This window comes from Amia ocellicauda, chromosome 4 (genome assembly GCF_036373705.1).
Source record: "Amia ocellicauda isolate fAmiCal2 chromosome 4, fAmiCal2.hap1, whole genome shotgun sequence".
NCBI classification, from domain to species: Eukaryota; Metazoa; Chordata; class Actinopteri; order Amiiformes; family Amiidae; genus Amia; species Amia ocellicauda.
In genome coordinates, this window is record NC_089853.1 from 51,069,606 (window position 1) to 51,085,322 (window position 15,717).

The 15,717-nt window shown below is 38.9% G+C and overlaps 1 protein-coding gene across 2 annotated transcripts in view; it reads left to right on the forward strand.

The window, feature by feature from the left end:
* The window catches only part of ada (adenosine deaminase), a 52,583-nt gene that overhangs the window by 18,023 nt on the left and 18,843 nt on the right, over positions 1-15,717 (forward strand). The window contains exons 3-6 of one of the 2 annotated variants that reach the window (XM_066702686.1): positions 709-831; positions 3,959-4,102; positions 7,925-8,040; positions 11,022-11,146. In XM_066702686.1, the coding sequence (XP_066558783.1) occupies positions 709-831; positions 3,959-4,102; positions 7,925-8,040; positions 11,022-11,146 (508 nt within the window). The remainder of the gene's footprint in view (positions 1-708; positions 832-3,958; positions 4,103-7,924; positions 8,041-11,021; positions 11,147-15,717) is intronic. The other variant, XM_066702687.1, reaches the window with a different exon arrangement.

The following is a 15,717-nucleotide window of genomic DNA, read 5'->3' on the forward strand; positions in this document are numbered from 1 at the left end:
TTGGATTGAGATCTGGGGAATTTGAAGTCAACACCTTGAACTCGTGATTCATCAGACCAGGCCACCTTCTTCCATTGCTCCGTGGTCCAGTTCTGAAGCTCACATGCCCATTGTAGGCGCTTTTGGCAGTGGACAGGGGTCAGCATGGGCAATCTGACTGGTCTGCGGCTACGCAGCCCCATATGCAACACACTGCGATGCACTGTGTGTTCTGACACCTTTCTATCAGAACCAGCATTAACTTTTTCAGCCATTTGAGCTACAGTAGCTCGTCTGTTGGATCGGACCACACAGGCCAGCCTTTGCTCCCCACGTGCATCAATGAGCCTTGGTTCACCACTTTTCCTGACCACTGCAGACCGGGAACACCCCACAAGAGCTGCAGTTTTGGAGATGCTCTGACCCAGTCGTCTAGCCATCAGAATTTGGCCCTTGTCAAAGTCACTCAGATCCTTACGCTTGCCCATTTTTCCTGCTTCTAACACATCGACTTTGACGACAAAATGTTCACTTGCTGCCTAATATATCCCACCCACTGACAGGTGCCATGATAACAAGATTATCAGTGTTATTCACTTCACCTGTCAGTGGTCATAATGTTATGGCTGATCGGTGTATATATATGTACACACAGAAAGAGAAGGGCATACATACAGTCCAGACTTTCAGTATGTATGTTGTGATGCATTTCTGTTCCTTGTTTTAAAGGAGACGAGGTATCCCACTTGCTGCAGACAGTGTTGAAAACCTGAAGCTACTGTGCACAATATCACATCCAGCATCCCTCACCGAATTCCTCAAAAAGTTTGAATACTACATGCCCGCAATTGCGTGAGTGTGAATCCAAGAGCCTACAACCCTATCCTTTTGTTCATACTAGTGCAACCTGTGTTCGTTTATAAGTAACTTTCATCACTTCTTTTGGGGTCAGCTGTATTATTTAACTAACTGATTTTTTACAACAGTATAGGAATGCCACTTGTTAATGCACTACAGCTGTCATTCAACCTTCTTCCATTTTTATTATCCAGAATAATAAAAAAATCATAATGAGCAAAGAGGGTACGGAGACAGCACTCTTGCACACATACTGTTAGTAACCAACTCCAGCCCTGCATAGATAAATGATTTTGTAGTGCCATGGGGCCTGTCTGTTGTGGCCCAGTTGTTCCCCTCCCAGAGAGGATGGATTTCCTGGCAGGATATTGGCAGTGCAATTGATGAAACTCAACAAAAAGTAAAAATGCTATGCCAGAGAAGATACATGCAAGAAGAAAGGTTTGAACAATTGCTTAAGCTGTGCACTAGGAGTGAAATTTACTGGCAGTGTTTTGGTTGGTCTTAATACTATCAAGACAAGGCAGTGTTAAAGAAAGTCAGACGTAATTTGAGGGTTCCCCAACGTTTGTTTTGTTTGCTTTGGATCAGTCACCCCAGATAAGGGTGTCTGCTAAAAAATATATAACAACAACAATGGATATGGTAGGCAGTTCCACAGAGAACACTATTGGTGTGTTTGAAACAACTAAAGACTTCAGTATCACGCACAGTGGTTAGGCAGGATCCTCGTACAAGGGTGGATACAAATGTTCAATTTTTTCCATAGAAGAAAACCAACTAGGGACCAATAACCAATACAGCACCAAAACTCTCAAACTGCCTCACATTTACACAATATCTTCAATCCCTTAGCAAATAACTTTATAAATAAGAGCTGGTCAATCCAACCTTTGAGCACACCTGTTCCTTTCTAAATAAACACATTTTTTTTATTCCAAAACTGGAATTAAATTATTATTATTATAAATTGTATCCAGGACCTGGCTTTTGACTGGCATAGTTTAATGCATGTCTTATTCAGTTCTTATTCGTATTAAGATAAATCAGCAGTTATAGTGTAGTATAGTATAGTAGGGTTTACAGTGTCATTCGGCTGTGTTTGTTCATTCAGCTCATGATGAGATGTGGTGCATTGAGTCAGATGCTGTGGCAACCGAGTCCTAACAATCGTGCAGGTTGCTAAGCCATTTAAAGTTCCACAATTTTAATAATTTAAGCAAACGGGGTGCCAAGGTAACATGTAATATTATCTCCAGGACTGACAATAATGCTGAAATTACAGAATAATGGGTTATTATTTTCTAAACAACAGTGTACAGTAATGCTGAATGAAGAGTTCTTTATCAAGGGCCTTGAATACACACTGTTTACAAGCTCTGCTACCCCAGCAAACAACACTGGGGAACTTGCTAGCTGCGTTTGGCTTGTTGAACTTGGTGAAAAACACATTAATTTGTGTTGCTTGAAGCACTTGTTACGTTTTTTAGGTCAAACGATGGCAAAATGAAAGTTGCTTTCATGTTTTTTTTTCTTTATATAAGCTTTTTGGGCGTTGGTGCGTATATATTAGTTGTATGCAAAAGTTACAAATAAAATAACACTGGTGGATCAACTGAACCAAGTAGGAACCCAAACTTTTGCACATACCGCATTTACAGTTTTATTTTTTTCAATCTGTTAAATTCAGCAAATAATTTTTACGTTAATAAGCAGGCTTTAGTACTTATTGTTATCATATTATTTCAGACAAAATACATCACACAAGGAAATGTTTTAAATACATTTATTAATAAGTTTAAATATTTAGAATTGAGAAGCATGGGATTGAAAGAGTGGCGCCGCTCTGCCCGGCTCCGCCTTGAACGGATTTTAAAGTGCTGGAGCGGCCCTCTGGTCTGGTGCGCTCTGATAGCATTACAGCCCTGGTCAACTCTATAACAATCACATCATCCCTTCTCTCTCAAAAATAACATCTGGACAGTACTGAGTGAATGAGTGGACTGGGTTCATGCATGTGCGTGTTGCAATGGGTAGACAAACATATTTTGCTACAAACATGTGCGAAGTTCGACATCTGCGAATGCGGATTCGAACTTCGTCACAACCCTGAAAATAATGGGATTATCTACAACACTGAATTCACTCCACACACAAAGAGCACTGACTGACTACTTCATTGCTATGTTTCACCTGCTTCCAAATGTCCTTTTCTTATCATGTAGACGCACCATAAATCATTTGAATACCTTCTGTATTTTTATTTGGTCCTGAGTTTAACCACAAGTGGGCCTCCAAGTCGGGGGATGTAGTTTACCCACCACTTTATGCAGCCAGCCACTTTAATTAGGGAATTTATACCTAGAAAATATTTGTGCATCAGACACTCATTATATGAATTAGGACACTGACAAATGATAATTACACTTTTAAACATCAGATAACAGAAATACTCTTTAAAATTATCTCCTGAGTGGTAATAGACAATAAGGAGTTAAGGTGAACCTGTGGACTCCGTCCTTCACCATGTGTTAACCCACTCACTCCTATCACAGTTAGGGTGTTGTTACTACCACTTGATGCTAAAATCAGAGTTAGTCCTCCTCCCGACTGTTAGTAGGTATGTGAGGGATATTAGTGCAATGGCTCTGGCCATGATTCTAAGCTATCACAGCTCAGACAGAGTTCTGTCTAATGTTGTCAACTGCCTCTGTGGGGGGGACCTGCCATCAGGTGACACAGGCACTGGACAGAGTGCTTAGACTGCAGGCCAAGACATGGCAGAGGGTTCAGAATGAACAGCTTAGGGGTGTTTATGAACTTGTATGTCGTGGTATAACTTACATTACCTTATTATGTATTGTGTGTTATTGTACCATGCTATATATTGTGCGTCTTTGTCTAAGTGATGTAATAGAAGTTATGTATTTCAAAATATTGACTACAATAAAAACATGGGTCATCTCAATTATGTATTTATATTTAGTATCTGTTTAATTATATAAACTCAATGACTTGAGCCTTAAGACTCATCAAATGTCTATAGGTAGTGATAATAAAGACAGTTGAGTTCTGAGGTACAGTTTCTGATATATCTTGTTCTGATGTCTCTTCTCCGCAGGGGTGATCGGGAGGCTATAAAAAGAATAGCCTTTGAGTTGGTCGAGACAAAGGCCAAAGAAGGGGTTATATACGTAGAAACAAGGTACAGCCCACAGTTTCTTGCCAACTATGGAGTGGATCCTATCCCTTGGAATCAAAAACAGTAAGTCTTGAGTCTTTCATGTAACTTCTGGGAAAATGTCAAATATGTGCATCACTTCATTACATTGTAACAATCATCTGAAAAGCTATGTATTGTATCTTTCAAACAAAAATGCAGAGTCTTAGGATAAAATTCTACATAGCCGTAAAATTGTATAGTGTTGTGCTGACTTGTCATTAAATAAGCCATATTGGATTAAATTAGATTATTACTGTAGTATTTTTAACAGTAAAGGTTGTATTTAATTGTATTTAACAGTAATTCTTATTTTCAAACTAACTACAAAACATCTATTGAATTGAACATGCATAATAAATTACATATTTAGTGAGTGCTGAGTTTAACTAAAAAGGACACACAGAAGGCTCACTTTTATAAATAGGATCAAACCTAAAAAAGTAGAAACTCCTCTCAGATGGAAGAGGAAGTAGCTTTTTTATTATTAAATTATTCCCTTTTTTGTTATCTTTTATTATTTTTCATCATCGTCATTTATTTAATTTGTGTTGGACAGCAGATCAATAAAACATTTTGAAACCAAATGATTCTGGTATGAACAGAAGTAGTTTTCTATAAAATAAGTGATTGATATTTGCTTTAAATAAGCAATGTTGCATAAAAACAAAGCAATGCAGAGCCATGCAATATCCTGACAGGCATTACTTATGAATAAAGACAGCAAATGAATAGGTGAAGAAATAATTTAGAAAGGAAAGGAATTGTTCATAGGCTTAATACAGAATTAGTGATTTTATTCATAAACCGTTCATACACAGATAAAACATAGACACACAAAGGTATTTCCTAAGTTTGTTTTGCACTTCAATAGACAATACTAAATGTTGTGTTTAATTTGAAATAGGGACTGAAACACTTGATAACTAAGAGTGTACACAAAAACTATACTTCCTGGCTAATAACCCCATATCAGTGATATCCAACTCATGTGACAGCAAAATGCAGACTGTATAGATATTTTGAGAAAAAGCAAGTCTCTGCTGTATGGTCTTACTTTTGGTTGTGAGAGGAAATGCTAGTTTGCATAGGGAATTATATACAAACAGAAACTGTAAACAGGAAGGGCAGTTTGTATGACATGCAGACTGGCCTTTAGGCAGCTTTAATAGTCAAATGTTATAGTCAAATATTTCAGAGGTAGTACGAAAACTGGATTAACCCCTCCCTGTTTGGGCAGTGTTTTCTTTTTCAGGTAACTAGTATTGCCTTCACAACCTATCATTATGGAGATTAATACATTTTAGCAGGCTGTATAATGTGTATATGTACAATAATGGTTATAAAAAGACATGAAGCATTCCTCTTTTGATCATGAATGCAGACTCTTAGATGGCTGATTTGATGGCACAGAAGTAGCACATCTTTTGTTAGACTTTACTGAAAGAAAACAAAGCAAGGAAACCACAATAAATAAGCATTAAGTTGCTTCTCATCTGGATACAGTTTCTTGAAAATTATTGACATTGAGAAAATAGATAAAAAATGTTTTACCAAGTAACTATTGAGGGAAATCAGCACAGATAACAACCGTGTAAAAAAAACAAGTGTTTGCCCCTTTTTTAAAGTTTCCCACTGTCCCCCCACCCCGAGACAAACTCGAAACCACATTACAAAATAAACATAAAAAAATCTAATCAAAGACAAACCAGAAACAGCTTCCAAGTCTTCCTAGCCCGTATAGTCTTCCCCCTGGCTATATGGATCCACTCAGTAAAAAGTTCCATATTAAAGATATCTAGAAAAGAGCGAACCCAATGAAGCCAGGGAAGAGAGTGAGGACTAAAGGCAAAATATATATATATTTCTGCCAACCAAAGACATTGACACTCATTATGATTATTATTTTATTTCTTGGCAGACGCCCTTATCCAGGGTGACTTACAAAATATAAGCGCAATACAAAGTGCAAGAATACAGTTCAGTACAAGACATCAAACATTACAAATTTAAATTTACATAATAAAAAGCAATTCAAAGCATAATACATTGTACAAATTCCAGTTTACACAAGTAAATACAATAAATTAGGTCTTACATCCTGGAAAGTAAAAGCTAAGTGCAGTCAAGATGTTAGGTCACAGTCAAGGGCTACGGGAAAGGAAGCAAAGGGGAAATCAATAATACAAGTATTAGTAATGCAACAAGCATGATAAAATGTTGTAAAGTGCTATCTTACAGGAGAGTAAAGGACTAATATAAGTACTGTCTGAAAAGATGCGTCTTGTGTAAGCGTCGTAAGGTTGTCAAGGACTCTGCTGTTTTGACTTTGGTGGGAAGGTCATTCCACCATGGCACAAGACCATTGTTAAACAGCTTTGCACTTGTATCTTTCCACCACGAGCCACAAGAACAGCTTCATTGCACCTTGGCATGGATTCTACGAGTATCTAGAACTCTACTGGAGGGATGGAACACCATTCTTCCAAAAGATATTCCCTCATTTGGTGTTTTAATGATGGTGGTGGAAAGCACTGTCTAACACGGCAGTCCAAAATCTCCTATAGGTGTTCAATTGGGGTGAGATCTGGTGACTGCGTAGGCCATAGAATATGATTCGCATCATTTTCATACTCATCAAACCATTCAGTGACCCTTCGTGCCCTGTGGATGGGGACATTTTCATCCTGGATGAGACCACTCCCATCAGGATAGAATTGTTTCACCATAGGATAAAGGTGATCACTCAGAATAACTTAGTAATGATTTGCAGTGACCCTTCTCTCTAAGGGGACAAGTGGACCTAAACCATGCCAGGAAAATGCCCTCCACAGCATTTGAGAGTCTCCTGACCCCCTCACTGTAGGGGTCAAGCAGTCAGGCCTGTAACATTCTCTTGGTGTACGCCACACATGCACTCGCCCACTTGTTGAGAATATGGTGAAGGATGACTCATCTGACCATATCACTTTTTTCCACATCTCTGTAGACCAGTGCCTATGGTTTTTGCACCACTGAACTCTCAAATGTGCATCTGTCTTTGTAATGTTTATGCACTGCAACCCTACTGTAATATCCCTCTCTGTGGAGTTCTCGACAGACTGTTCTTGCTGATACAATCACGTCCTGCATTGACATTCTCAGTCACCTGGGAAAGAGTAGCTCTTCTGTTTTTCCTTACATATCGCAGTAATGCACGAGCATCACTGTCATTGAATATGCACTTTCGACCACAATTTCCAAACCTATTTACTGATGTCTTTCCCATAGATCTAAATGCAGATGAAACTTTAGGAACCTTTAGTTCCTATTGAAATACTAGCTTTTGAGCAGTCTTTGTGACTGAAGCTCCTGTCATTCGTGCCCCTCTTTCAAAGTCACTTAGATCCTTTCCTCTTGCCATCTTGATCCAAAATGAAGGTCAACTGGCCCTGCTCAGCATTTTAATATATGCCACAAAGAACAATAAGATGTTAATTGTACAGTACACCTGCTTGGAGGCATCTGCATTTGTTATGTTCCTTCACTCATTAATTCAGGTTTTTCCTTTAATTTGTCACCCGTCTGTGTATATATATATATATATATATATATATATATATATGTATATGTATATGTATATGTATATATATATATATATATATGTATATGTATATGTATATATATATATGTATATGTATATATACACATATATATACACACATATATACTACCCAAAGCTCTCTGTCTGCTGAACAGCCACTAAACCCCCCAGCAAGGCTTAGTGTGTCAGAAAAGCTTTATGTGACAGGGGTGGAAGACTTAATTTACAAATGTGCTTACAGTCTCTCTCTCTCTCTCTCTCTCTCTCTCTCTCTCTCTCCTCAGAGGTGACCTGACACCAGATGAAGTGGTTAATCTGGTTAACCAGGGCCTGAAGGAAGGAGAGGCAGCTTTCAACATCAAAGCCAGGTCCATTCTGTGCTGCATGCGTCACATGCCAAGTAATGTACTACTTTCTTCTCTGTGTGGCTATAGCACCGTGCTGCGGGTACCACATTCAGGCTATGATCACATGATAACTTGGTGTAAAGTAGGACTGTGGTTTTCGAAATTTCAGTTTAATTTAAAAGACAACAAAGGGGTTATGTTTCTCTTACGGTTTTATTTATGAAAATATGTATTTTCATAACTTAAAGCAAATCAGACAAAATACAATAAACACATCCTTCAATTACCAACTTAAAAGTTAAATATTGAATTCAATTAAAAAGAACATGTTTTGGGCAACACTTTGACTGATGTTGAACATGAACATTTAAACTTAGGTAAAAGTCACAACAGGATCAAATCAATGTAAATGTGACATTGTAACAAAGGGGAACTAATTTCCTTTCTAACCATCATCACCACTACCATTGGTGCACTACTTATGGGAATCCACAAAGATTGTGGTTGAGCCATATGAGCTGTTCAGCATAGTTCAGCTTCAAGTTGGTTCTAAACTAATTGATAACCAATCCTGCATTCGGAAAGATGCTCTCACTTGGAAATGAGCTAGGTGGTACTGGTAAACTGGTGCGTCAGTTTGTATTTAATCTGTACTGCTACACACAAGTGGAAGCTGAATAAAAGATATACATTCATCTGTTATTCACATACACTCCGGTGAAAGGTTTTAGAACACCTCATTTTTTCCAGTTTTTATTGAACTTTATGGAGTTTAATGTCTCAATGTACTCTGAAATGAAAGCATAGAACAAATAAACAATTGGAGATCATGGAAATCATGGAAATTGTTTTGTTTAACAAAACTGAACCCTATAAGCTGACAAACCCTTAAAAGGGCACCAAATCTGTGTGCTTCTATTTTATCCCATGTGTACTCTTCACTGTTGTGTTGTTTGCCCAGTGTTTGGTATCCCATGAAGGCTAATACACTCAGCTTTCTAACAATGTGAAGCATTCTCTGATTTTTTTTTTATACCCCTACCCCCCACAGTTACGCTCACCCAACCCTTACATTTGGGTAGAAGCAACAAACCCCCATAGAGAGCTCAAAATTTCAAGATGGAAAACTCTGTTTACAGTGTACTAATGCACAACAACTTTACATAATTGTATCTGAACTTTTCTGTGTTTGATAGAACATCAAATAATATATACTGGAGTAATCGTTAGGTTAAAACAAGCCTATTTGCAAAGAAATCAGATCGAAATTGAGTGATCTGTGACCGAGACTGTAAATTGGATGTGTTCGAGAATCAAACCTGCTGGTAGCCAAGAGAATAAGCTTTCAAACGATGTATGCAATTTATTAATACAGTGTAACTTCTAAACACAGGAGCTGCTTGGAACACTGCCAAATAATGCTTAAGAGGGTGTAGTAACACAGTATATAACTCTGAAATGTACATTATTTTTCAGTTTTTGGTAACCTAAACTTTTTTTTTTTAACCTCTGGCAGTTTAATTACCTTAGTACCATTTCAGATTATTCACTGGACTTTAAATTTAAATAAAAACTGGAAAAATGGGGGTGTCCTAAAACTTTTGACCAGTAGTGTATGTGCGAACACATCAGCATTGATCCATAGATAATATATAATGCCTAGATAAGGGTGTCAGCCAATGAATACATACATACATACATACATACATACATACATACATAACTGCACAGCTGTCATCAATGGCGGCTTCGTTTTTTTTTTTTATTATTCTACTCGTATTTCTGTATATGAAGCTTGTAGTTTTATATTGGCGGGTAGATTAATGCTTTCAATTTACAGTACGGAGCGCCAGATTGTTGTATTTATTTACTTTCACAGGACCATGTGAGGCTTCTGCCCTCGGTTTCTCTTCAAATAACAACAGACACTGATTGGCTCACAGTGCCTCTTGCGCTGTCTGCCCAACTCGGAAACCACACCAGCAAAATATGTCTCCTCCTCATTCATAGGTCCTGGTCCCTGTTTTATAAAGAATTGCAATTTGCTATTGAGCTACTTGTGACCTCACAGAGCCTTTCAATGCATGTGTTTCATAAAGCATGTCGCAAGCACCGTGGCACGGGCTCCTATTTTTGCAATCTACACTGGGAAAATCAGTGACTCATCAATTGATTTTATAGCAAATACAATGGCAGCAGGTAGCTCAAGAAAGGCCAACTTTACAAAATAATAAATGAATGCCATAATAGAACTTGTAGGTCTACATAAAGCCATCTTAAAATCGTAAATATTATATTTAAAGATCAAACAATCCTAATTATTTTTCAGATTTGTCCAGTCACAAAAGCAACTGAGCAACCAAACTAATGTAAAAAAATTGCATCTGTACAGAAATTAGTCTACATACACACAAAGCATAACAACAAAAAACTAATCTGAATAGAAAAAAAAGTATCATGTATATATGCTACTATACAACTGAAACACTGTAAATAAGTTATACAAAATAATAAGAAGCTGTTTATATAGAACATAGACTACATGTAGTCAGTAGTGTATAATGGTATTTTAGATTTAATTCAGCATGAATCTGCGCTGTGAGATTCCCTCTGCGACTCTTCCGCAAACTTTTAATTTAATCCTGCTCTTGGTTTTGTTTAGATTTTTATTCAAAATGTTTTACCGACTTGTAAAGATCAGTTAACTGCATAGCCTTGGTAAAGATCCTTAGTAAACAGCATTAAATTGGATGATTGAGGCTACTAATGCAAATTTAGATTTTTTGAATGTATGTTCAAAAAGATAATATGGACTTTCAAAAGATTTCCTTTTTAAATACAAACAAAAAATACAAACAAAAGAGAATTGTCTCCTCTGCGATTTTAAAATATACAGTTCAAGTAAAATAATTTGTTATCATGAAAGAATGTTATTAGACCAAAGTGAGGCAGGTTAAACTGGTTTCAGGACTCATCTTATTTCGCATAACAAGAAAACCAGTCCTTCAGTAACTAATGTTCGTGTCGCATGCAGATTGGTCCAAAGATGTGGTTGAGCTATGCAAGAAGTATCGCAATGATGGTGTGGTTGCCATTGATCTTGCTGGAGATGAGTCAATCGACTGCCAGGCATACCCAGGACACAGGGTAGCCTATGAGGTAAGACCAGGCTTTTTCTCCCAGCACTAACTATTGCTCTTCAGAACTCCCAGTTTCACCTTGCCAAAAACACAAAACACCACCAAAAAAGGGCTTGCTTTCCATAGATTGTAAAAATCTCTGTCTGAAGAAAAATCTTCTAAAAGCTCAAGAAAGTGTGTATTCTGGTCTTGCCAGATATCTGGCACCCTCATTATACTGGGCAGATTAGTTCCAGTAACTCATGTCAATTCCATTGAACTTGTTTGTCATTTCTTAAGAGCTTTATGCTAATTGGCTGATTTAACACACCTTGAGACCATTGAAACCATTGAAACATTGGTTACACAAGTTTGAAGCATCACAAAGGGATAATTTCTTTGTTAAGTAATTAATGGTCACGACTCTCAAATGACCCATGAATGCTTAAACTAATATACTTATGATGGTAGGATGGAACATTGGTTCCCTACAGAAGTATACAAGAAATGTTCGCACATACAAATATATTTTGTAAGTCGCCCTGGCCCTGTCGCCCTGGACAAGGGCGTCTGCCAAGAAATAAATAATAATAATATGTTATGCTCTTAAAGATTTCCCAGACCAAATATTAAAGATGGATAACCATGTAAGATTTAAATTAAATTAAAAATAGTACTGCTGATAAATGTGATTTGTACCCTATAGTGTGTTTTGCTTCACCGTGTTCACCAACAACATTGTCTATTAAGTTGTGACACACACAGGAGGAGAACTGGTCCTCTCACTGTTTTAAATCAGCTAATCCTGACTGTTAATTGGGATAGAGAAATGACTCAAGCCTGGAATTCATTACATAATTAGGAAGGTTAAATCATAACCCCCATTCGCCGACAAAATGCAGGCAACATTTGCCTGCTTTTTTCCAGTTGTACCCCCATTCGCAATGGCTTTGAATGCTGGCAAATTGCAGGATGTACCCATTCACACAGAAAACAGAGAATGCAGGCATTAGCGTTTAGCCTTGGGGACGAGACCCTACAGAAGCATTTGGATTCAGGAGAGGAGACACGGACCGATATCCTGGACGTATTTGTAAAAGTTTGATAATTGTTTTGCCAGTTTCCTTCCATTGTGTTTACTGGGCTATTGGTTCTATTAAGGTTCTAACCAATATTTTGAAAGGAAGCGTAAACTATGTCAGAGTTGATGCAGTAGAAGGGGATTTCTCCTATGTTATAGCAAGGAATCAGCATGAAATACCGCCAAGAAAGGCAACAGAAAGCACATTTTCTTGCGATGCGCAAGTAGCAAACAGTTCTGCTGGAGAAAACGGCGTCCGCTGATCGCATAGATTTTGTCATACTTAGATTAGCTAAACTAGCAAGCCTAAACGGTCATGATGACATATCTCATTTTTGAGATTTTTTTTCCTTTTCTTTTTTTTTTTTTTTCCACCCATGTGCACCTGACAGTTTGATGATCTTTTCATTGTTATTCTCTGTGATTTCTTGTGTGAACTGTCTTGCATTGCAATGCTGGCTGCTGAGTCATCTCATGATTTATGTCCTCTCAACCTATGTCATTCCGCCATTATGTCATCAACATTGCACTGAGCAGGCGCATGGATGGTAGCCCCAAAGCTTCATTCAGCTGTTAATTTTAGCATTTGTAATACTCCTTTTACAGTATGTAATAATGGTATGTTCTAAGTTCAGTTTTCTAATACTCCATTTATACATGTAATTACGGTGTGTTCAGTTTCCTTGCAAATACAATGGCAGCAGGTAGCTGCATTCAGACATTTCAGTAAATATGATTTATTTTAGATACTGTAGCCACTTCAGCTACAGTAAGCAATTTAGCAACAGCCCCTTAATCAGCGCATGCACATCAATCTAGTGTGTACCTGGGACTGCTGGTGTTTCTGTTCTAAGTTGTGTGCAAGACAGCAAGTTAGAGTATATTATGATTACACAATGAACATAACTGATTATTACAACAGGTTCTACAAAACTCCATTTGTGTAGGCATTTTAGTCTATCTTACTTATTTAGTGGTAGTTCGAAGCATATATATAAGATATAGTGCTGTCTTTGTTATCTTAAAGTGAAATAGCCTATAGCCTAACAGTTTTTTTAACCCAAAATATTCATATTTTTGTGGTAAGTGGTCCGTCTTTAATCGATAAAACTGCTTAAAACAATATTTAAGGAAATAGAAAACATGGACTGTTGTTTTATCTCTTGTACTATTGTTTTATAAGACAGTGACAACACGTTTATTTAAAATTAAATAATAATAATAATAATAATAAAAAATTATAAAAAATATTAAACTTAGGCTGCCTGCGCTGCTGGGCCTGAGGTGCAATGGGTAAACTGCTCCCTCTCTTGGATGGTGCATGACAGCATCTCCTCCACAGAGGGGCCAAAGGTGAAGCCTGGCGAGATAGGGGCGTCCATGAGGCGGGTCCTGTCTGCCTCGAACCCGTCGTGCCTGGGACAGCCTGAGCTGGCAGCAGGCCACCACAGTGGCTGCCAGGATCGCCCAGTCGCCCTGCCCCCTGGCGCATCCCCGTGACGAGATGGTCGGCGGGGTTGATGATGCGCCATTACATTATCATTAAATTATCGTCACTTAGCAGACTTACTAATCACTTACTTAAAATGTGATGTCTTAGGCGACTTACATTTGTACACATTTATACAGCTGGGTATTTTGCTGGAGCAATATAAGTGAAGTACCTTCATGCCTCCACCATCATGCTCTGAGGGTTCTGCCAGCTGTACCAAATACAGGGCCAGCCGGCTCTCAGTGTTTCTAAAGCAGGCCGCTTGGGCTCCTGCCTCATGCCCTGTCGTAGCAGGATCTCCGCGGAGGAGCACCTCACGTGGGCAAGATCTCTTACGACACACCGAGGCTCAGGCCGGGCAGCCGGGCCTCAGATTTTACCTCTGCTGTTAGTGCTCCTGCTGTGGAGGAAAAAGCCCTGAAGACAAAGCAGTCGGAATATTTAAGACAATATATAAACATAACTATTGTTTTTAAAGTGTTGTATTTGTAGCCGAGACTGAAACCAAAAGCGCAACCGGAGCCACGGAGCACGGACGAAACAGTCGGATTATCTAGCAATAATAACTAATACAACACAATTAGACACAGACAATAATAAACGGTGGTGAACAACACAGCTGTGAAGCCAACCAACCGAATAATAATTGTTAAATAACAATATACAACAGTTAGTTCCGGTCGTTCCATGAGCACTGACACCATCAGCATTCGGATGCTTCACTGTGTGTATCACTTCGCCGCATTAACCTTTGAAAACAAGGGGCTCACGACACTGGATACATCAAAGTTTTCCTCAGCAATTTTGAACGATATTAGCTTCTTTGTTTATTGAATTGTATATGAGTCACGGCACACACTGCTGGTAACCACACATGCTCTCGCTTTCCTCTCTCTCTCTCTCTCTCTCTCTCTCTCTCTCCATCTCACTCATACACAACATTTTAGAATGCCGGAGGTAAGCGCATCGTTTAAACTGCAACAGCACATCCTGCTCTGTGGCATAACAGAAGTATTTACAAGTTGCCACAGAGAGAGACAGGAGAGTACAGGTGAGAGGTAGCCATCTTGTTGTTCGACTAGTTTCAGAATAGTCTTAGCATTGCTCATTTTGTTTTAAGTTTGCCTTAAATTGACGTTAGCATTGTCTGTAGTTTGCCTAAATTGAAGTCAATTCAGTTCAGCTGCTGAGTTGGTGAAAGTAAACAGGTTGTAGAAGGGAGATTTTGTCTAGGACTAGCAGGAATTCTGTTGCAGGAGGAGCCAGGTGAGGCCAGTTAGGTGTGAATTGGGGGTAGGTAGACAAAAGCTACTTAAAGCAGCTGTTGAGAAAGAGCTGAGCTGTTTCTCGCTGACAAAAGTTAGGCAGTTGACTAGCAGCAGGAACCAAGAGACGTGTAAAAAAAAAAAAAAGAAGTAACATTTAAAAGAATGTGGCCACTACAGTGTCAGGTTTGCAGAATGATTGTCTTCCTGGATGAACTCATCCAAGAAGGCTTCATTTGTGAACATTGTCGGCAGGTTGAAATCCTAGAGATCAAGGTTCGTGACCTTGAGGCTCAGCTTGTCGATCTGCGCTGTATTAGGGATATAGAAGAATTGGTCAATCAGCCCATGAGAGAGATGGTGTGCACGCCAAAACCTAGGAGAGTTGAGACCTTAGAGCAGGACAGTGTAGAGAACTGCTGGGTTACAATAGGTCGTAACCGCAGAAAAGGGCGTGCACAACCCCTAGAGACACCCCAAGAGCTTGAATTGCCCAACAGGTTCCAACTGCTGGACACCGAGTGGACAGTGACAGCTCAGAGGGTGATGGGAGGGCAGTTGAGCACCAGAGCACCATGGTGCCCACTCCCCCCCAGAAGAAGGAGGTAGTTATAGTAGGAGACTCAATTCTTAGAGGTGTAGATCACACAGTGTGTTCTAGTGACAAGGAGACCCGCATGCTATCTTGCCCGCCTGGTGCTCTGGTTGCAGATCTCCCTAAACTAGTAGACGGGCTACTGGCCAAAGCCGGGGGTAATCCACTGGTCATGGTC